Consider the following 18,139-nt stretch of genomic DNA (forward strand, 5'->3'; position numbering starts at 1 on the left):
GGCACCCACTTAGAGGCAGGGATGAATTTGGATCATTGCCCTTTTGTAGAGTAAAATGGCATCTTCTGCACAGCATAACCTTGCACACACTGTATGTCCAAAGTCTCGTCAAACAGATGATGATGCCCTTTTGTTTCTGAACGTGGCCAGTAGAGGTTCCGCACAACTACGCATGTGACCCTCCTCTATGAGAAGTTTGGACCAGTAACTAGCTACATGTCACTGTACTGTCTGAATGCTTGATGCGCCCAGGCTGGGAAATTCGGATCCAACAGACACTGGGTGAAAGCACCTGAATGTGGCCTAGCAGAGACATGATCATTACTAAAAAGAACAGGAGTACTAAGGTGCCACTAGTACTCCTGTTCTTTTTGCGGATACAGACTAACACGGCTTCTACTCTGAAAAATGATCGTTACTGTTGTTGCAATTCCAGAGGGGTTGCTTTTGTTGCAATTCTAATGACCTGTAACCCACCTCGACCCCACCGAGCATGTCAGTAAAAGCAAACAAACCCCACACTGGTGAAGCAAGTAGTTCTGATGGCTTCTGGGTTTAGTGCTATATTTTACCCAGCAGTAGACAGGAGAAATCATTGTGAGACACAAACATTTCAGCATTTTTACAGCTGTGAAGATACAGAATCCACTTGGTGAAAAAACAAAAACGCCTGCAGCAGCCACTGAGCGTGGGAACCATAAAACACAACCTCCGCGGGCTTGATATAAAAATACCTTCGTTAAATTCTAGAAAACACTCATCAAAAGTGAAGATTAGCCATTTTCTCCTGCCCCTCCCGTGCCCCAAATATTTGCCACCTGTACTGTCCTCCCTCACCAAGGACTCCTCCTCTTGCTCTCTGACCAGGCAGAATGCTAGAGTCCTCCGGGATCATAGAGAACAGTGACAAACAGGCTGGTCAATGTCCCTGAGGGTTGGGTGGGTTTGTCTGTTTGTTTGTAGGGGGGAGAACAGGTCACCAGCCCACTTTAGATTCCAGGGTCAAAGAAATGAGGGTGCCAGAGGCTTGAGAAGCCCATTTCATGGACTGCAGGGGGATAGATAACCTTGTGCATCAGGAACAGAGTCTCAGCTGGGTTTCACTGTCCCAGAAACAGAACCAAGGGCGGATTCTCTCCCCCTTGAAAGACGCTGGTGGGAAAGTGAAGATCAGGGCCTTGTTTTCAACACTGAAAAATGCCACCTGCCCCTCGTCACAGTCCAGACAAACCCGGATCCTGCCGGGGATCCAGCCCAGTAACACTGTGGACTCAGGGGCGGTGCGAGCCTGATATTGATCCCCATGCAGCCACTGCACAGCCCAGATCCCCTCCTCAGGGTTAAAACTCAACCCCCGCTTCCTCCTCACAGACTCTCTGGCCACTCCTACAGCCCAGCATCGCCCACACCCCATCTCCACCTCCCAGCAATGTCTCCCTGAGGTGAATCCCTCACAGGCCAGCACAAATCTCTCAGGCTTGTTGGGCAGTCGCTGTGGTGTGTCTCCCCATCTCACACATTTCCAGTCTTCAGACAGGACGTGTTGGGGATGAGCCGTGTCTGGATCCAGAGTCACATTCACTGGAGAGAGAGAATCAGAGCGTTAGGGGCAGAGCTCAGTGCCGGGGGAGGCTGGGACCATTTCTCACACTCCCCAGCAGCCCTGTCCTGGCTGGGACCCTCCCCGATTTCCTGCCTCTCTGTCCTGGGTCTCAGGGAGCTGCCTCTGTGCTGGGGCTGAGCAGGGATTTCACTGGGGCTCCCACCTCCCAGGGCCTAGAGGTGCTGTTATAGCTGCAGATTCTGCATCTCCATCTCCTCCCCTGCTGCATCTTCCTGCTCCCCGTGCTGCGGCTCCCCACTCCCAGCAGCAGGGACAGGGCGGGGCGGGGCAGGCAGCAGAGTCTGGGGTGGGACCGAAGGGGCATCAGCCTCAGCCGCCTCTTGGGGAGACACCCCCAGTCAGAGGGAATCAAGGAGGCAGCAGAGAGGGGAGCACAAACCCCAGTGCACCTGGGACAAGGGGAGGAGGCAGTAGCCCTGGGTGGAAGGGGGTGGGAGGGAGTTGGTGGGTACACCAGGGCAGGGCCCCCAGCCCATGGCGAATGGGAGAGGAGGAGGCAGTGTCCACAGAAGACCTCCCAAAGACAGAGAGGATGGAGGGGCCTAGTTGGCAACCCAAGAGCCCAGGGGGAAGGAAGAGGTGGGACCCACAGGGAGAGACAGAGAATGGGCGATGTCCTATGGACACACTGAGGGAGGGTCAGACCAGGCACCCACCCCCTCAGCATAACAGAGGAGTCAGAGCCCTCACTCAGTCAGTACATTGCACAATAATTAAGAGGTTGATAATATATTGGAGTGCCCAGCCCCCTCCCCTGCAATGCTCACTCTCTATGGATGGGGGCCTCTGTTTTGTTCAATCTCAGAAGATTCTTCCTCAAGTGAATCCAGTGCCACAAACACAAATTGTCCTTTTCTCTCAATCCATGTAAACCCCACCCATTCCCCTACCCCCTTTTGCCAGAGATCCACTTACTTGCTGTCTGCAGTTCAAACATCAGAGTTTCTAGGGAGGAGAGGGAGAGAAAGAGATTTCATGTACAAAATTATGTTTCATGCAGGATTTCTACAAATAATCAGAATAACTGTGCTTTAGTTCTGGGCCATGAACAGGGGGGGGAAAGGCAGGGAGACCCAGAGAAAGAAACAAAGTGTAAAAATGTAGTGTAAAATTTGCCTATGGAGATGGGCCAGTATCAGGCTTATGGACCCCTTTCTGCACTAATAACATGGTTATAAACATGGCTTAAGTGGCATTTAGTGTTTCTCTCCTTTCTACAAGAAAAAATTCTTAGACAGATCAGACTGGAATGAAACAGACTCAGGACAAGAAGATGGAGCCCTTTGCGTTAGCACAGAATTTATCTCAGCCAAGTTCTTTGCAGTCCTCAAGAATTAGGGCAAACAAGGTGACAATGAATCACATTCGGACTGTGCTTGTTTTTCCATAAATCTCTTGTGTAGTGGAAAAATTTGCTTAGCTAATTCAAAACTTTGTCTATATTTCTTCCATGTTCTTAAATTGGGTTTTACATTCGCAGCTAATTGGAGGGCCGTTTCCTCCAACATTCACAGAGATCAGACTCCATTTTCCTTTTTCAATCCCTGCTCAATACCTTGGCATTTCTTCAGAGTCTCCTTTAGTACAATGTTTTTCTGGGTAAAATCACCAAGTCTCTTTGCCAGATCTGGAGAAATCGCCACTGGCTTCTGGAACTTCCCCTTCTCGCACCTGGAGAGAAACAGAATTCTCTAATTAATTGATTGTAAATCACGATTTTATCCTCATTTCAGATGAATTTCATGCCAGTGAAAGCTGCTGGACTGCGGGGCCTGGAGGCTGGATTGTTCTATGTATCCTGGCCTCAGAGCAGGTACCGCTCAGGCAATGGCAGCACAAGCTTCACCCACAGCAGCCCAGTTTGTTTCCAGCATGACCTGGTGAGAGACGACATCGAGGGGAAGTGGAGCAGGCAGATGGGCCTACAAGCTGCATTGACTCCGCTAAGCTTTTTAGCGTGCACACCTGCCCAGTCAGAAATGGATGGAGACCACTAACCCCAAATCACCTCACACAGGGTGCCAAACAGACACAAGCTGGACATATTTGACTACTGCTGCTCTGGAAGGGTCCGTATTGCCGTTCCACAGGACACAAGAGATTTAATAGATCTATTCTGGTCTATTAACCTGCCCCCATGCTTCATCATCTCAGCGTCTCGAAGAGCATCAATCCCAGGAGTAAAGTCAGCAGAGGGGGGATTTGGATCTGAGGGGTGACCCTGCCCCGCAGAGTTGGCCATGGTGCCCTGAGGAGATGTGGGCCTCGCATGGGGCTCAAGACCCTCCCCCGCACAGTAACTTGTCCCTGAGAGTGAGACGAAGCCATGTACCTGCTCAACGTGCTTCTGACGTCCTAGAGAGGAGGAGACAGAGAAAAAAGAGCTCCGTTACAAGTGATATGGAAGCTGTTCAAACCCCAATCAAATTATTAATAATACAAAAGAGAATAATAAAACAGAAGCAAGTGGAAGTGATCATAAACCAGAGAATTCACATTTTAACAGTAGTTCATAACAATAAAATGAGGTACCATTAAAGAGAGAGCGAGAGAGAGGATTCCTATGTAAAAACTAGAAACAGTGAGTTCCACTGTAGTGTTAGGATCCTGCACTCCAAGCCACATGGGTCTCCCCATTCATCCATTTCCCAAATATCTCCAAGGCTCTGAGGGCTCACCTGCAGGAATTCACTCGCTGGCTGCTGGCACTTCCCCTCCATCTCGCTGATCAGCTCGCTGAGACGGGAAATCTCAGCGGAGAGTTTGGTGATATTTTCATCCTGCAGCTTCACAATCTCCTTCTCCAGATCTCCCAGTCGGGCCAGCAGGAGTCGCTCTTCTTTCTCCAGAAACTGGTGCAGCTGCTTAAATTGAGACACAATTTCCTCTCTCTCAGCTTCTGTCTTTCCCTGTAAAGATGAGGCACAAACAGGGAAAGGGCACGTCAAGGACACACCAACAGGCAGGGGAGATTTCACACAGCCCTGTGTCAGCAGGAGGGGGAATTTCATTGCAACCTCTAAGTATTCAGCACCTCAAAAACAGACAGAAACTTTCCCCATTTGACCAGAGAAAAGGTTTTCCTAGGAAGTCCCAACTTGCCCTAAATTCCCTTCCCATCTGACATGGTTTAATTCTGTTGTGATCGATGACCTCTGACAATCTCAGTCCTTCCAGTAGCAGAAAGGACAGGACTCCAAGGTACACGAGCAGAGACTTCCTGAGAGAGACCGAAAGGGGTAAAGAAAACCCAAATTAAAATAAGAAAACAAACCAAAACTCCCAAGTTTCACTGAGGAAGTTCCTGATATTCACATGCCCCAGAAGGACGCCTAGCCACACCTCTGGAGAGACATGAGAATTCAGTCCCTAAAAGCTAACTGTGTTAGTGCAGAGATCAGGATCTCTAGTGCAGCCCCAGGCCATAAACTTGTACCATGAAATCAAGAATGAAGTGAAGACAAACACAGCTCTGAAAACAAGGGAATGCAGAGTTAAGGTCGTGCCTCCCACACACACTGCCACCCAACCTTAACTCTGCCCTCTTTCCACAGCTGCCTGCTACCACTCCGCACTCTGGCTTGAGGTGCACTTGTCTCCTGGAGCATGCTCATATCACTTTCCCATGTGCGTATCCAAGATCTATGCATATTCACAGAGCCTCTAATAACTTCTAAGATGCTGCTTCCCTGGTGTGGCCCTGGGTGCCAGACACTAGCCAAGGTGAAATCCAGTCAGACTCAGCTCAGTTGGGGTTGATCGGTGCAATGATCTGAGCCATAGGTGGGCCCAGAAAAGTTATGAGAATGGGAGACAAATTGAATGTCAGGTTCTTTTCGTCTGAGCCCTTTACCTCTGCAGCCCGTTGGCCACATGACTCTGATTCGGTCCAATTACCCTGTCTCATGCCTGGATGGGGCACAGTGATTTTCCAAGACAACGTCAGGATGCAGGTGAGTTTAAGAGTCCTGTGAAACCATCAGCACTTAGCATGAGAGCTTAGCTGTCATTTAGCTATTGACACTCTAGTGCTCATCTATAATAGAGAGAGACAAGGGGCTGAGGTGATCTCTTTGATTGGAGCGACTTCCGTCGGAGAGAGAGAAGCTTTCGAGCCACCCAGAGCTCTCCAGCCCAGACTTGAAGAAGAGCTCTGGGTAGTGTGTAAGCTTGTCTCTCTCACCAACAGAAATTGGTGCAATCAAAGATCTCACCTCTCCCCCTTGTCTCTCCAATATCCTGGGACTGACACAGCTTCAACTGCACCTTATAGCACAGGGGTGGGCAAACTTTTTGGCCCGAGGGCCACATCTGGGTGGGGAAATTGCATGCAGGGCCATGAATGTAGGGCTGGGGCAGGGGGTTGGGGTGTGGGAGGGAGTGCAGGGTGTGGGAGGGGGTGCAGTGTGCAGGAAGGGGCTCAGAGCAAGGGGTTGGGGCTCAGCAGGTGTGCAGGGTGTAGGAGAGGGCTCAGGGCAGGGGGTTGGGGTGCAAGAGGGGTGCAGCAGGGGGATGAGGTGCAGGAGGAGTGTGGGAGGGGGCTCGGGGCAGAGGGTTGGGGTGCAGGGTGGGTTTGGGGTTCGGGCTCCGGCCCGATGCCACTTACTTAGAGCGGCTCCGGGGTGGCAGCGGCGCGCACCAGAGCCAGGGCAGGAAGCGGCTGGCACCAGATCCCTGCGGACCTTGGAGGAGGGTGGGGCAGAGGGTTCCGCATGCTGCCCTCGCCTGCAGGTACCTCCCCCGAAGCTCCTATTGGCCGCAGTTCTCTGTTCCCGGTCAATGGGAGCTGCGGGGGGCAGTGTCTGCAGGCGAGGGTAGCGCGCGGAGCCCTCTAGCCCCCGCTACAGAGGCCGCAGGGATGTGGCGCCGGCAGTCCTGCGGGTCAGATCCAAAGCCCTGATGGGCCGGATCCAGCCCGAGGGCCGATTTGCCCACCCCTGGCATAGAGCGAAACAGACAGCGTGTGCAGACACAGGCAAAGATCAAGCCTGAAGCCGAGCCGAGCAGGCCTCTCTGATAGCTGGGGATGGAGCATTAACGCAGCCTTGGCACTGCCAGAGCTGAAGGGAGGAGGCAGGGCCATGACCCCACATCCCGTCCATTCTGAGCAGAGGGGAGCACAGGCTGCACCTGCTGCTGGATTCGATCAGCATCTGCCCTGTCCCAAGGCTGCCCAGAGCTCCTGGGGAATCTGCTCCAGCCCCAGAGCCAGGCAAGGAGTCCCAGTCTCACTCCAGCCCACGGAGGGGAACAGGGAGAGACACACACGATCCCAAACCAGAAGCACACGGTGCCGGAGACGCACAAACCTCCCACACATTCATCCCCACGACCCTGCTGGGTAACACCACTGGGTACCTACCAGGTACTGTGAGCTTCTCTTCTCTCCTGTCAGTTTCCATCCCAGGAGCTTTTCTCTCTCTTTTTTCAGAGCCTGCAGTCGGGTCTGCAATTGTTCCTGGGCAAAGACAAATGGGGGGAGTGGGGGGTGTTAATTTTTTTTCTTTTGGAGCTTGAGGAGCAATGATTCCCTCCCTCCCCATGCAATAACGCTGCTGCACGGATTTACGTTTCCAGCCTGTTACAGCAGCAGGCCAGGAGAGCACCCACATGGCAACTCACAGGCCAGGCCATGGACAATGCAGGAACTGGTGGAAAGCAGCAGGTAGCAAAGGAGAACTAGTTTTGGGTGACCAGACGTTCCAATATTATCGGGACAGTCCCGATTTTAGGGGACTTGTCCCGCGTCCCGAACTTACATTGGTCAGGACGTCTGGTCACCCTATCTGAGGGGGACCGCAGCAAGCCAGCGCCACCGGCTCCACTCACCTTTCCTCCCTGGGCCCTGGGGCAGCGCGCAGCTGAGCTCCCGGCATGGCGGCGCCAGCCCACTGGGCCCACCGCCCGGCCGGCAGGAGCCTGCAAAGTGCAGCCCTGCCCCTGCCCCGGCACACAGAGAGGCAGCGAGGAGGTCTCGCTCCCCTGCGTGCTGCAGCGGGGTGGGGCTTATAGACTCTGGCAGCAGGCAGTGGTTGCGGGGCAGAGACCCCTCCTGCCCCCCTCCCCTCGACCCGACCCTAGGAAGGGGCCAGAGGGACTGGGAGAGACCTGCCTGCTGGATGCTTCCTGGGAGCCGCTCCAGGTAAGCACTGCTGGGCTCACCTGGCCCCCTGGCAGGTCCCTCTGGGGGGACTCCCCTCAGACCCACTACCCTCAGCCCCCACCCTGACCCTGTTCCCTCAGCCTCCCCCGCAGTGTCCCCTTGTACCCCCCACCCTCTATCCACTGCCCTCAGCCCCCAACCCTGTTCCCTCTGCCTCCCCCACAGTCCCTCCCCTTCCCCCGATCATCTCACCCAACCCACTTCCCTCAGCCCCCACTCTGACCCTGTTCCTTCAGCCTCCCCCGCAGTCCTCCCTGTGCCCCCACCCTCAATCCACTGCCCTCAGCTCCCCTGACCCAGCTGAGCGGCGAACAGCAGAGGCTAACAGCGGGAGTTTGCCTGGGAGCTGTCCGAGAGGAGGTACGCTAAGTGCTGCATTAGGGGGGCTGTGTTGGTGAGTATCTGAGTGTCTGCTGCTGGGACAGTTGGTCAGTTTGACCGTGTGCTTGATTGCTTGCTTGTTTGTTTGAAAAGTGTGAATTGGGAGTGCTTTGTTCCAGCTGGGCCTTGAGTGGGCCTGACTGGTATATAAGGGCAGTCAGCAGCGAACCAGCTGAGCGGCGAACAGCAGAGGCTAACAGTGGGAGTTTGCCTGGGAGCTGTCCGAGAGGAGGTACGCTAAGTGCTGCATTAGGGGGGCTGTGTTGGTGAGTATCTGAGTGTCTGCTGCTGGGACAGTTGGTCAGTTTGACCGTGTGCTTGATTGCTTGCTTGTTTGTTTGAAAAGTGTGAATTGGGAGTGCTTTGTTCCAGCTGGGCCTTGAGTGGGCCTGACTGGTATATAAGGGCAGTCAGCAGCGAACCAGCTGAGCGGCGAACAGCAGAGGCTAACAGCGGGAGTTCGCTTGGGGAGAGCGCACTGAGGCTTTCATCTGCAGGTTTCTCCGAGTAGTTCCTGCAACAGTTGAGGAAGCTCCTAAGAGGACGGTGATATGGAAGGTGAGCGATCAGCTGTTGTAACCTGCACAGGTTGTGCCATGTTTGTCTTTCTTCCGCAGGACAGAAGCGACTTTGTCTGCACAAAATGCAAGCTGGTCTCCATATTGGAGGAGAAGGTTCGAGGGCTGGAGAAACAAGTATCAACTCTGCGTTGCATAAGGGAAAATGAAGATTTCCTGGACAGACGTCAGGAGATGCTTCTACGGCCACAATGTTCTGAAGATTCAGAGCAGGCGCAGCAGGGACAGAAGGATAGTGAGGAGGTTTGGCAGCATGTGACCTCCAGAAGAAGAAAGAGGAGCGTCCATGCACCAGCAATGGAGATACAGGTGAGGAATCGTTTCCATGTTCTCTCTACAGGTGCTAATGCGGAGAGTGGACTAGATGGCCCATCTGAGGGAAGGGAGCAGAAGGAGACTCCACCGATTGGAAGGCAAAAGATGCACTGTCCTAGGGATGGGGGTTCCACGACCACCACTCCCAAGAGGAGGAGGAGGGTGGTGGTGGTCGGGGACTCCCTCCTCAGGGGGACTGAGTCATCTATCTGCCGCCCTGACCGGGAAAACCGAGAGGTCTGCTGCTTGCCAGGAGCTAGGATACACGATGTGACGGAGAGACTGCCGAGACTCATCAAGCCCTCGGATCGCTACCCCTTCCTGCTTCTCCACGTGGGCACCAATGATACTGCCAAGAATGACCTTGAGCGGATCACTGCAGACTACGTGGCTCTGGGAAGAAGGATAAAGGAGTTTGAGGCGCAAGTGGTGTTCTCGTCCATCCTCCCTGTGCAGGGAAAAGGCCGGGGTAGAGACCGTCGAATCGTGGAAGTCAACGAATGGCTACGCAGGTGGTGTCGGAGAGAAGGCTTTGGATTCTTCGACCATGGGATGGTCTTCCAAGAAGAAGGAGTGCTAGGCAGAGACGGGCTCCACCTAACGAAGAGAGGGAAGAGCATCTTCGCCAGCAGGCTGGCTAACCTAGTGAGGAGGGCTTTAAACTAGGTTCACCGGGGGAAGGAGACCAAAGCCCTGAGGTAAGTGGGGAAATGGGATCCTGGGAGGAAGCACAAGCAGGAGAGCGCAACAGGGGAGGACTCCTGTCTCATGCTGAGAAAGAGGGACGATCGTTGAGTTATCTTAAGTGCCTATACACAAATGCAAGAAGCCTGGGAAACAAGCAGGGAGAACTGGAAGTCCTGGCACAGTCAGGGAACTATGATGTGATTGGAATAACAGAGACTTGGTGGGATAACTCACATGACTGGAGTACTGTCATGGATGGATATAAACTGTTCAGGAAGGACAGGCAGGGCAGAAAAGGTGGGGGAGTTGCGTTGTATGTAAGAGAGGAGTATGACTGCTCAGAGCTCCGGTATGATACTGCAGAAAAACCTGAGAGTCTCTGGATAAAGTTGAGAAGTGTGAGCAACAAGGGTGATGTCGTGGTTGGAGTCTGCTATAGACCACCAGACCAGGGGGACGAGGTGGACGAGGCTTTCTTCTGGCAACTAGCAGAAGTTGCTAGATCACAGGCCCTGGTTCTCATGGGAGACTTTAATCACCCTGATATCTGCTGGGAGAGCAATACAGCGGTGCACAGGCAATCCAGGAAATTTTTGGAAAGTGTAGGGGACAATTTCCTGGTGCAAGTGCTGGAGGAACCAACTAGGGGCAAAGCTTTTCTTGACCTGCTGCTCACAAACAGGGAAGAACTAGTAGGGGAAGCAAAAGTGGATGGGAACCTGGGAGGCAGTGACCATGAGATGGTCGAGTTCAGGATCCTGACACAAGGAAGAAAGGAGAGCAGCAGAATACGGACCCTGGACTTCAGAAAAGCAGACTTTGACTCCCTCAGGGAACAGATGGGCAGGATCCCCTGGGAGAATAACATGAAGGGCAAAGGGGTCCAGGAGAGCTGGCTGTATTTTAAAGAATCCTTATTGAGGTTGCAGGAACAAACCATCCCAATGTGTAGAAAGAATAGTAAATATGGCAGGCGACCAGCTTGGCTAAACAGTGTAATCCTTGCTGATCTTAAACGCAAAAAAGAGGCTTATAAGGAGTGGAAGATTGGACAAATGACCAGGGAGGAGTATAAAAATATTGCTCAGGCGTGCAGGAGTGAAATCAGGAAGGCCAAATCACTCTTGGAGTTGCAGTTAGCAAGAGATGTTAAGAGTAACAAGAAGGGTTTCTTCAGGTATGTTAGCAACAAGAAGAAAATCAAGGAAAGTGTGGGCCCCTTACTGAATGAGGGAGGCAACCTAGTGACCGAGGATGTGGAAAAAGCTAATGTACTCAATGATTTTTTTGCCTCTGTCTTCACGCACAAGGTCAGCTCCCAGATTGCTGCACTGGGCAGTACAGCATGGGGAGAAGGTGGCCAACCCTCTGTGGAGAAAGAAGTGGTTCGGGACTATTTAGAAAAACTGGACGTGCACAAGTCCATGGGGCCGGATGCGCTGCATCCGAGGGTGCTAAAGGAGTTGGCGGGTGAGATTGCAGAGCCATTAGCCATTATTTTTGAAAACTCATGGCGATCGGGGGAGGTCCCAGATGACTGGAAAAAGGCTAATGTAGTGCCCATCTTTAAAAAAGGGAAGAAGGAGGATCCGGGGAACTACAGGCCAGTCAGCCTCACCTCAGTCCCTGGAAAAATCATGGAGCAGGTCCTCAAGGAATCAATTATGAAACATTTAGAGGAGAGGAAAGTGATCAGGAACAGTCAGCATGGATTCACGAAGGGGAAGTCGTGCCTGACTAACCTAATTGCCTTCTATGATGAGATAACTGGCTCTGTGGATGAGGGGAAAGCAGTGGATGTGTTATTTCTTGACTTTAGCAAAGCTTTTGATACTGTCTCCCACAGTATTCTTGCCACCAAGTTAAAGAAGTATGGGCTGGATGAATGGACTGTAAGGTGGATAGAAAGCTGGCTAGATCGTCGGGCTCAACGGGTAGTGATCAATGGCTCCATGTCTAGTTGGCAGCCGGTTTCAAGTGGAGTGCCCCAAGGGTCGGTCCTGGGGCCGGTTTTGTTTAATATCTTTATTAATGATCTGGAGGATGGTGTGGACTGCACTCTCAGCAAGTTTGCAGATGACACTAAACTAGGAGGCGTGGTAGATACACTAGAGGGTAGGGATCGGATACAGAGGGACCTAGACAAATTAGAGGATTGGGCAGAAAAAAACCTGATGAGGTTCAACAAGGACAAGTGCAGAGTCCTGCACTTAGGACGGAAGAATCCCATGCACTGCTACAGACTAGGGACCGAATGGCTAGGTAGCAGTTCTGCTGAAAAGGACCTAGGGGTCACAGTGGACGAGAAGCTGGATATGAGTCAACAGTGTGCTCTTGTTACCAAGAAGGCTAACGGCATTTTGGGCTGTATAAGTAGGGGCATTGCCATCAGATCGAGGAACGTGATCGTTCCCCTTTATTCGACATTGGTGAGGCCTCATCTGGAATACTGTGTCCAGTTTTGGTCCCCACACTACAAGAAGGATGTGGAAAAATTGGAAAGAGTCCAGCGGAGGGCAACAAAAATGATTAGGGGTCTGGAGCACATGACTTATGAGGAGAGGCTGAGAGAACTGGGATTGTTTAGTCTCCAGAAGAGAAGAATGAGGGGGGATTTGATAGCAGCCTTCAACTACCTGAAGGGGGGTTCCAAAGAGGATGGAGCTCGGCTGTTCTCAGTGGTGGCAGATGACAGAACAAGGAGCAATGGTCTCAAGCTGCAGTGGGGGAGGTCCAGGTTGGATATCAGGAAAAACTATTTCACTAGGAGGGTGGTGAAACACTGGAATGCGTTACCTAGGGAGGTGGTGGAGTCTCCTTCCTTGGAGGTTTTTAAGGCCCGGCTTGACAAAGCCCTGGCTGGGATGATTTAGCTGGGAATTGGTCCTGCTTTGAGCAGGGGGTTGGACTAGATGACCTCTTGAGGTCCCTTCCAACTCTGATATTCTATGATTCTATGATTCTATGACCCTGTTCCCTCTGCCTCCCGCACAGTCCCTCCCCTCCCCCCGATCATCTCACCCGACCCACTGCCCTCAGTCCCTGCCCCTGTTCCAACAGCCTCCCCCACAGTCCCTCCCTTCCCTTCCCCTCGATCATCTCACCCTGCATGGATGTGGAAATCTGTCCCGGATTCCAGGCTGTCGTTAGCCCCTGGGGCAAAAGATCAGCAGAGGTTTCCAAAGGGAAGTTTGCAGCCTTTGCTCAGACCCAAACATTTTCACTTAAAATAAATAAATAAATAAATACCCAAACCCATCCTGACACCCATCTGCTCTGTCCAGATTTGCTGTTATCCCTGTTGAGGCCAAAGTGGTTTGAAAAATTAAAAATCCTTGACACCATTGTGTTGCTTCCCCCTGTGTTGCTCGTTAATCTGATGGACCTGCCGATAATGAATAAAGATGAATGCCCTGGGAGCAATGTGTCAGGCAGACAGTTTGTCAAGTAGGAATGTGAATGCTGAAGCCCTCACAAAATGCAGAGGCTTTTCTTAACCTGAGAACTGAAAAAGAGCCAGATACCCTGCATGCGTTTGAAAGTGACAAGAGCCTAGCGACTGACCAGAGCAGCATCAGGTTTGAAGTGACGAGGAGGGTCTGTGTCATGAAGTCTGCATTTCCACTGAGGACTCTTCCATCGCCAGGGTAGCGCTGGCGCAGGTCTGCCGCCTGGCACAGCAATGCTGAGAGGTGCCAGTGTAGACCCAACCCACTGCCCTCAGACCCCACCCTGACCCTGTTCCCTCAGCCTCCCCCGCAGTCCCCCCTCTACCTCCCACCCCGAACCCACTGCCCTCAGTCCCTGCCCTATCACAAATCTCTTCTTCAGCCTCTCCTGTCATCCCACCCCCATCGCTCCCCCTGCTGTCCCCCCCCTCAACTTCCCCTCATTCCAGTCCTGCTCCCCTCTGTCTCATCCCCTCCAGACCCTGTCCCTCTCCCCAAACCCCCAACCCTCCCCAGCCCAGCCCCATTGTCTCCCCCACCCCGCCCCACTCTACACAGCTCTCTACCCTGTCCCATTCAGGCTCCCCTCAGCCCCACCCTACTCCCCCCATCCCAGTCCTGTCCCATCCCCCTCAGCCCCCCCCCACCGATTCCCCCAGTCCCAGTTCTGTCCCCCTCAGTTCCTCCACCCTGATTCCCCTGGTCCATCCCCACACACCCACCGACTCCCTCGACCTCCCTCCCCCAATCCCACTGCCTGGACCCACTCCAGTCCCACTCAGGACATGCAGGAAAAAGAAGCAATGGGCTTAAATTGTAGCAAGGGAGATTTAGGTTAGACATTAGGAAAAACTTCCTAACTGTAAAGGTAGTTAAGCACTGGACAAATTACCTAAAGAGGTTATGGAATAGCAGTCATTGGAGTTTTTTAAGAGGTTAGACAAACACCTGTCAAGGATGGTCTAGTGTTGTTATTACTCAGTCCTGCCTCAGTGCAGGGGTTTGACTAGATGACCTGTTGATGTCCCTTCCAGTCCTACATTTCTGTGATTCACACTGAATTGCCTTGTGCCACCGTCTAGTAGTAGTGGCACACAGTTCTCTGACATGCAGGTTTATAAAATTGTAGTTAATATACAGTTTAGAGCATAGCAGTTTTAAAGCTCTGCATGTTCAGACCAACTGAGCTGAAAATTGTGATCTATAGTATTCAAAACTATGAAGATGTGGGCTGAAATAAAATCAGCATGAATTGCTCAACAATATCAATGGAATCAGCATTGCGCTGCTATATATTGTAAAACATTACAGTGAAATATTGCAAGTATTACATAGCACGCCGCCTTGCCCAAGTGGTAACTAAGCATAGCATCTTCCTGTTTCAACATTCTTAACTTGTATCCCATAGCTCCTAAAAGTTGTTTTTTTTCAAACACTGAATACTGCTAAGTTATGAGTTTTAACAGGTTTTTTTTTCTTTTAAACCACAGCACTGAATGTTATTCTAAAATTGTTTTCCAAATATTCTTAAACTTCCAGTTTATCCCCCGCTGATGTTCATTGTGAAGAGTATTGCAAGTGTAATAATAATATTTGGCACTTTTGTAATTCACTGTCCAACATGTGTTTTGTGCTCTCCTCTGGTGGATTTTTAGAGGATAACTGTATAGCTACCAGCTAAGGGAGTTATATCTTGAACTCAAGTAGTAGAAGCTCATGCTTTTAAGTCTGGATGGCTCGGGTTCAATCTTTGGTGACTAGCTATGATGGAGGTTGCTACACTTATAATCCCTTTAATCAGAGGTTCTGAATATGCTTTGTTGTAGGCAGAGCTAGCCTATAGTTAAGCAACCAAAAATTTAGAATGGGAAGTGTTGAAATGTTGGGAAGCCTTATAATTTTGCCAGTCTGGAACGAACATCCCATCTGAGGGATGGGGGCGGGGAGAGAGGAGAGTGAGACAGGACCAGGAAACTGGGACAAGGAATCCAGAGCGGTAGTGGGGGGCTGTTGAAATAAGATGAGGAGCTGGGGCGGGTTAGACAGCAATAGGATAGACATAGACTGGAGGGGACAGGGAAGAAAGGTCTTTGACTACTAGAGACCACTCCATTCAGGAGCCTGGAATAGACCCAGGATTCCTGAGTTTCACAGTTCCTCTTCTGTCAGCAGATAGCTGTGAAACCCAGTGCAAAAAAAGTGTCTCATCCCCCTATAGAGCTGATCTATCACATAGAGGATGACAACCTACTGCCTCTGCCATCATCTACTCCATTAGCTCAAGTGGCAGAAGTCTGTGCAGTGGATCTAAAGGTTCATCGGCAGGGTTGGAGCCATGCGACTTTCACGATGATTCCACATGCCAGAATTTATGGGGCAGTTCAGTTTTGATTTTTACAAAAAAACCTGGGGAAATGCCTACAGAAATAGGGTGACCAGATGCCTAAATAGGGCAATCTCAAGCAGAAGTAGAGAGGTTATTTTATCTCTGTATTTGGCACTGGTGCAACCACTGCTGGAATACTGTGTCCAGTTCTGGTGTGCACAATTTAAGAAGGATATTGATAAATTGGAGAGTGTTCAGAGAAGAGTCACAAGACTGATTAAAGGATTATAAAACATATCTTATAGTGATCGACTCAAGGACCTCAATCTATTTAGCTTAACAAGAAGAAGGTTAAGAAGTGACTTGGTTATAGACTGTAAGTATCTACATGGGGAACAAATAGTTAATAATGGGCACTTCAGTCTAGCAGAGAAAGGTAGAGCATGAGCCAAAGGTTGGAAGTTGCAGCTAGACAAATTCAGACTGGATATAAGGCATACCTTTTCAATCATGAGAGTAATTAACAATTAACAATATACTAAGGGTCATGGTGTTTTTCTAAAAGCTTTTTCTAAAAGCTATCCTCTAGGAATTATTTTGGGAAAGTTCTCTGTCTGTGCTATACAGGCAGTGAGACCAGGTGATCACCGGATCCCTTCTGGCTTTATAATCTCAGAACTAGGTACAAATTCACATGCAAAATTCTCATTGAATTCAATAGGTGTCCTTGCCCTGTGGCTTGTGGTGCGGGCTGCAGCAGGGGCCATACAACCCCTCTCGCAGCTTCCTCGGGCCCCCTCTCATGGCTCTGTGCACCTGTGTCTGTCATTGTCGTCCTCTCCCCTCCCCCCGCTCCACTCACCCAATGTGTCCTGATATTTCACTCTTGCGATCTGGTCACCCTAAACTAGTTCATTCTGACACCTGGGGACTAGGAGCGCAAACTGGGTTTCATCATCTGTCCACCAGTCAGGAGTTCTGACAACACCACTGCCTCAACCTCGCATCCACCAGCATCTTTTGCTGAGAATCAAATCATTGCTCTGTTGGTTTGAAATGAATGAAGCAGAGCGTGGGAGGATCAATTCCCAGAGTCTGACTGAATCTTTTCAAAGATCTCAGGATTTTAGAAGGGTGGGGGCTGGCAGTGCTGGTTCCGGTGTGTCCCTCTCAGCAGGAACATGTGTTGGAATAGAAATACTAGCTGAGGAAAAGGGCACCACAAGAGAATGAATATTTTTCCCCACCCACTACTGGAAATTGGTCCTCAAGTCAGAGCAGAGATCCATGTGGAAGGTTAAAAAATCTTTATCACAACACTGTAGTTAACAAAAAAAAAAAAACCATCCTTTATGACAGCAGGACATGAGGAGTTCCGGTGAGACTAGAAGGAAACCCAAACATTGGAAGTCTGGGAACCTACAGTTATGGCCGCAGGCTACATGATGTCTGCATGAGCAGCTGTACTCTGGGCCTGGAAATAGATCTGAAAAACCCCATAGATGCAAACACTGATGCTGGGCGGAGATTTCCTACCTTGTACTCCTGGGCAGCCTCCTCTATGGGAACCACCTTGTGAGATCTGTGAGCCTTAGATTTATCACACACCACGCAGATGGGGGTTTGATCCTCCTCACAGAACAGTTTCAGAGCCTCCTGGTGCCTCTCACACATTCTCTCCCACTTGGGCTCTGTCACCACCTGGAACCTCAGTCCTTTCACTAACTCCACCACGTTCCCCAGCTGCCTGTTGGGCCGCAGGTTTCTCTGCTGGGCGGTTTCTCTGCACTGGGGGCAGGAGAAGTTTGGCTCCGTCTCCCCCCAGCACTGGCTGATGCAGACCTGGCAGAAGTTGTGCCCACACTCAATAGTCACCGGGTCTGTGAAATACTCCAGGCAGATGGGACAAGAAAGTTCATCCCGGAGACTTTCTGCAGCCATTGCTTCTGGCGGGAAGGGTAACAAAAAGTTACTTTCAATTTCCAGCCATCTGGGACAGGAATTGGGTGTTTCCCTTCCTGGGTCTGTCTCATTGGCTGAGCTAGAATCAGCTGTGTCTGTAAGTTCTCCCAGCCCCTGGGGCTCTGATGAGAAACGTGACCCCCCTCTGCTGGAAAGACTGCTCATCTCAAAAATAAATAAATGAAAGCTGAGTTAAAAAGTTGCTCACCATATCCCTTATTTTTATTACCAGGGCAGGTTTTTAATATAGTGAGTCTACTTCAAACGGCAATTCATTCCCTCTCTGCCTGTGTGCATGCAGCCACCATACAAAAGGGGGCAAAGGAAGAGGATGGAAAGGGAGGGGTAGGGTTACCATATTTCAGCAAGAAAAAAAGAGGACGGGAGGAGCCCCGCCCTAGCCCCGCCCCTGCCCCTCCCACTTCCCGCCCCCCCAGAACCCCCAACCCTCCCCCCGTTCCTTGTCCCCTGACTGCCCCCTCCTGGGACGCCTGCCCCTAACTGCCCCCCAGGACTCCACTCCCTATCTAAGCCTCCCTGCCTCTTGTCCCCTGACTGCCCCAACCCTTATCCACACCCCCACCCCCAGACAGACCCCTGGGACTCCCACGCCCCATCCAACCACTCCCCACCCCCTGCCAGCCCCCCCCAGAA

General features: G+C 51.3%; 1 protein-coding gene across 1 annotated transcript; it reads right to left on the bottom strand.

The window, feature by feature from the left end:
- Positions 1-537: 537 nt before the first annotated feature.
- On the bottom strand, positions 538-17,501 carry LOC128847772 (zinc finger protein RFP-like). The gene is made up of 7 exons (XM_054047464.1): positions 17,060-17,501; positions 6,987-7,082; positions 4,303-4,533; positions 3,957-3,979; positions 3,180-3,295; positions 2,525-2,569; positions 538-1,581 (listed from the first exon to the last, which is right to left on the bottom strand). Exons 1-7 carry the CDS (start codon positions 17,462-17,464, stop codon positions 1,076-1,078), a joined length of 1,422 nt encoding a protein of 473 aa, XP_053903439.1. The 5' UTR covers positions 17,465-17,501; the 3' UTR covers positions 538-1,075.
- Positions 17,502-18,139: the final 638 nt, after the last annotated feature.

The sequence above is a fragment of the Malaclemys terrapin genome, chromosome 13 (assembly GCF_027887155.1).
Source record: "Malaclemys terrapin pileata isolate rMalTer1 chromosome 13, rMalTer1.hap1, whole genome shotgun sequence".
Lineage (NCBI taxonomy): Eukaryota > Metazoa > Chordata > Testudines > Emydidae > Malaclemys > Malaclemys terrapin.

Coding starts and splice junctions, on each gene's coding strand:
- LOC128847772 (XM_054047464.1), bottom strand. CDS start 17,464: ATGGCTGCAGAAAGTCTCCGGGATGAACTTTCTTGTCCCATCTGCCTG. Junction 4,534..6,986: donor AGAGAAGCTCACAGTACCTG/GTAGGTACCCAG, acceptor TCATCTTTACAG/GGAAAGACAGAAGCTGAGAG. Junction 2,570..3,179: donor GACTCTGAAGAAATGCCAAG/GTATTGAGCAGG, acceptor TCTCCTCCCTAG/AAACTCTGATGTTTGAACTG.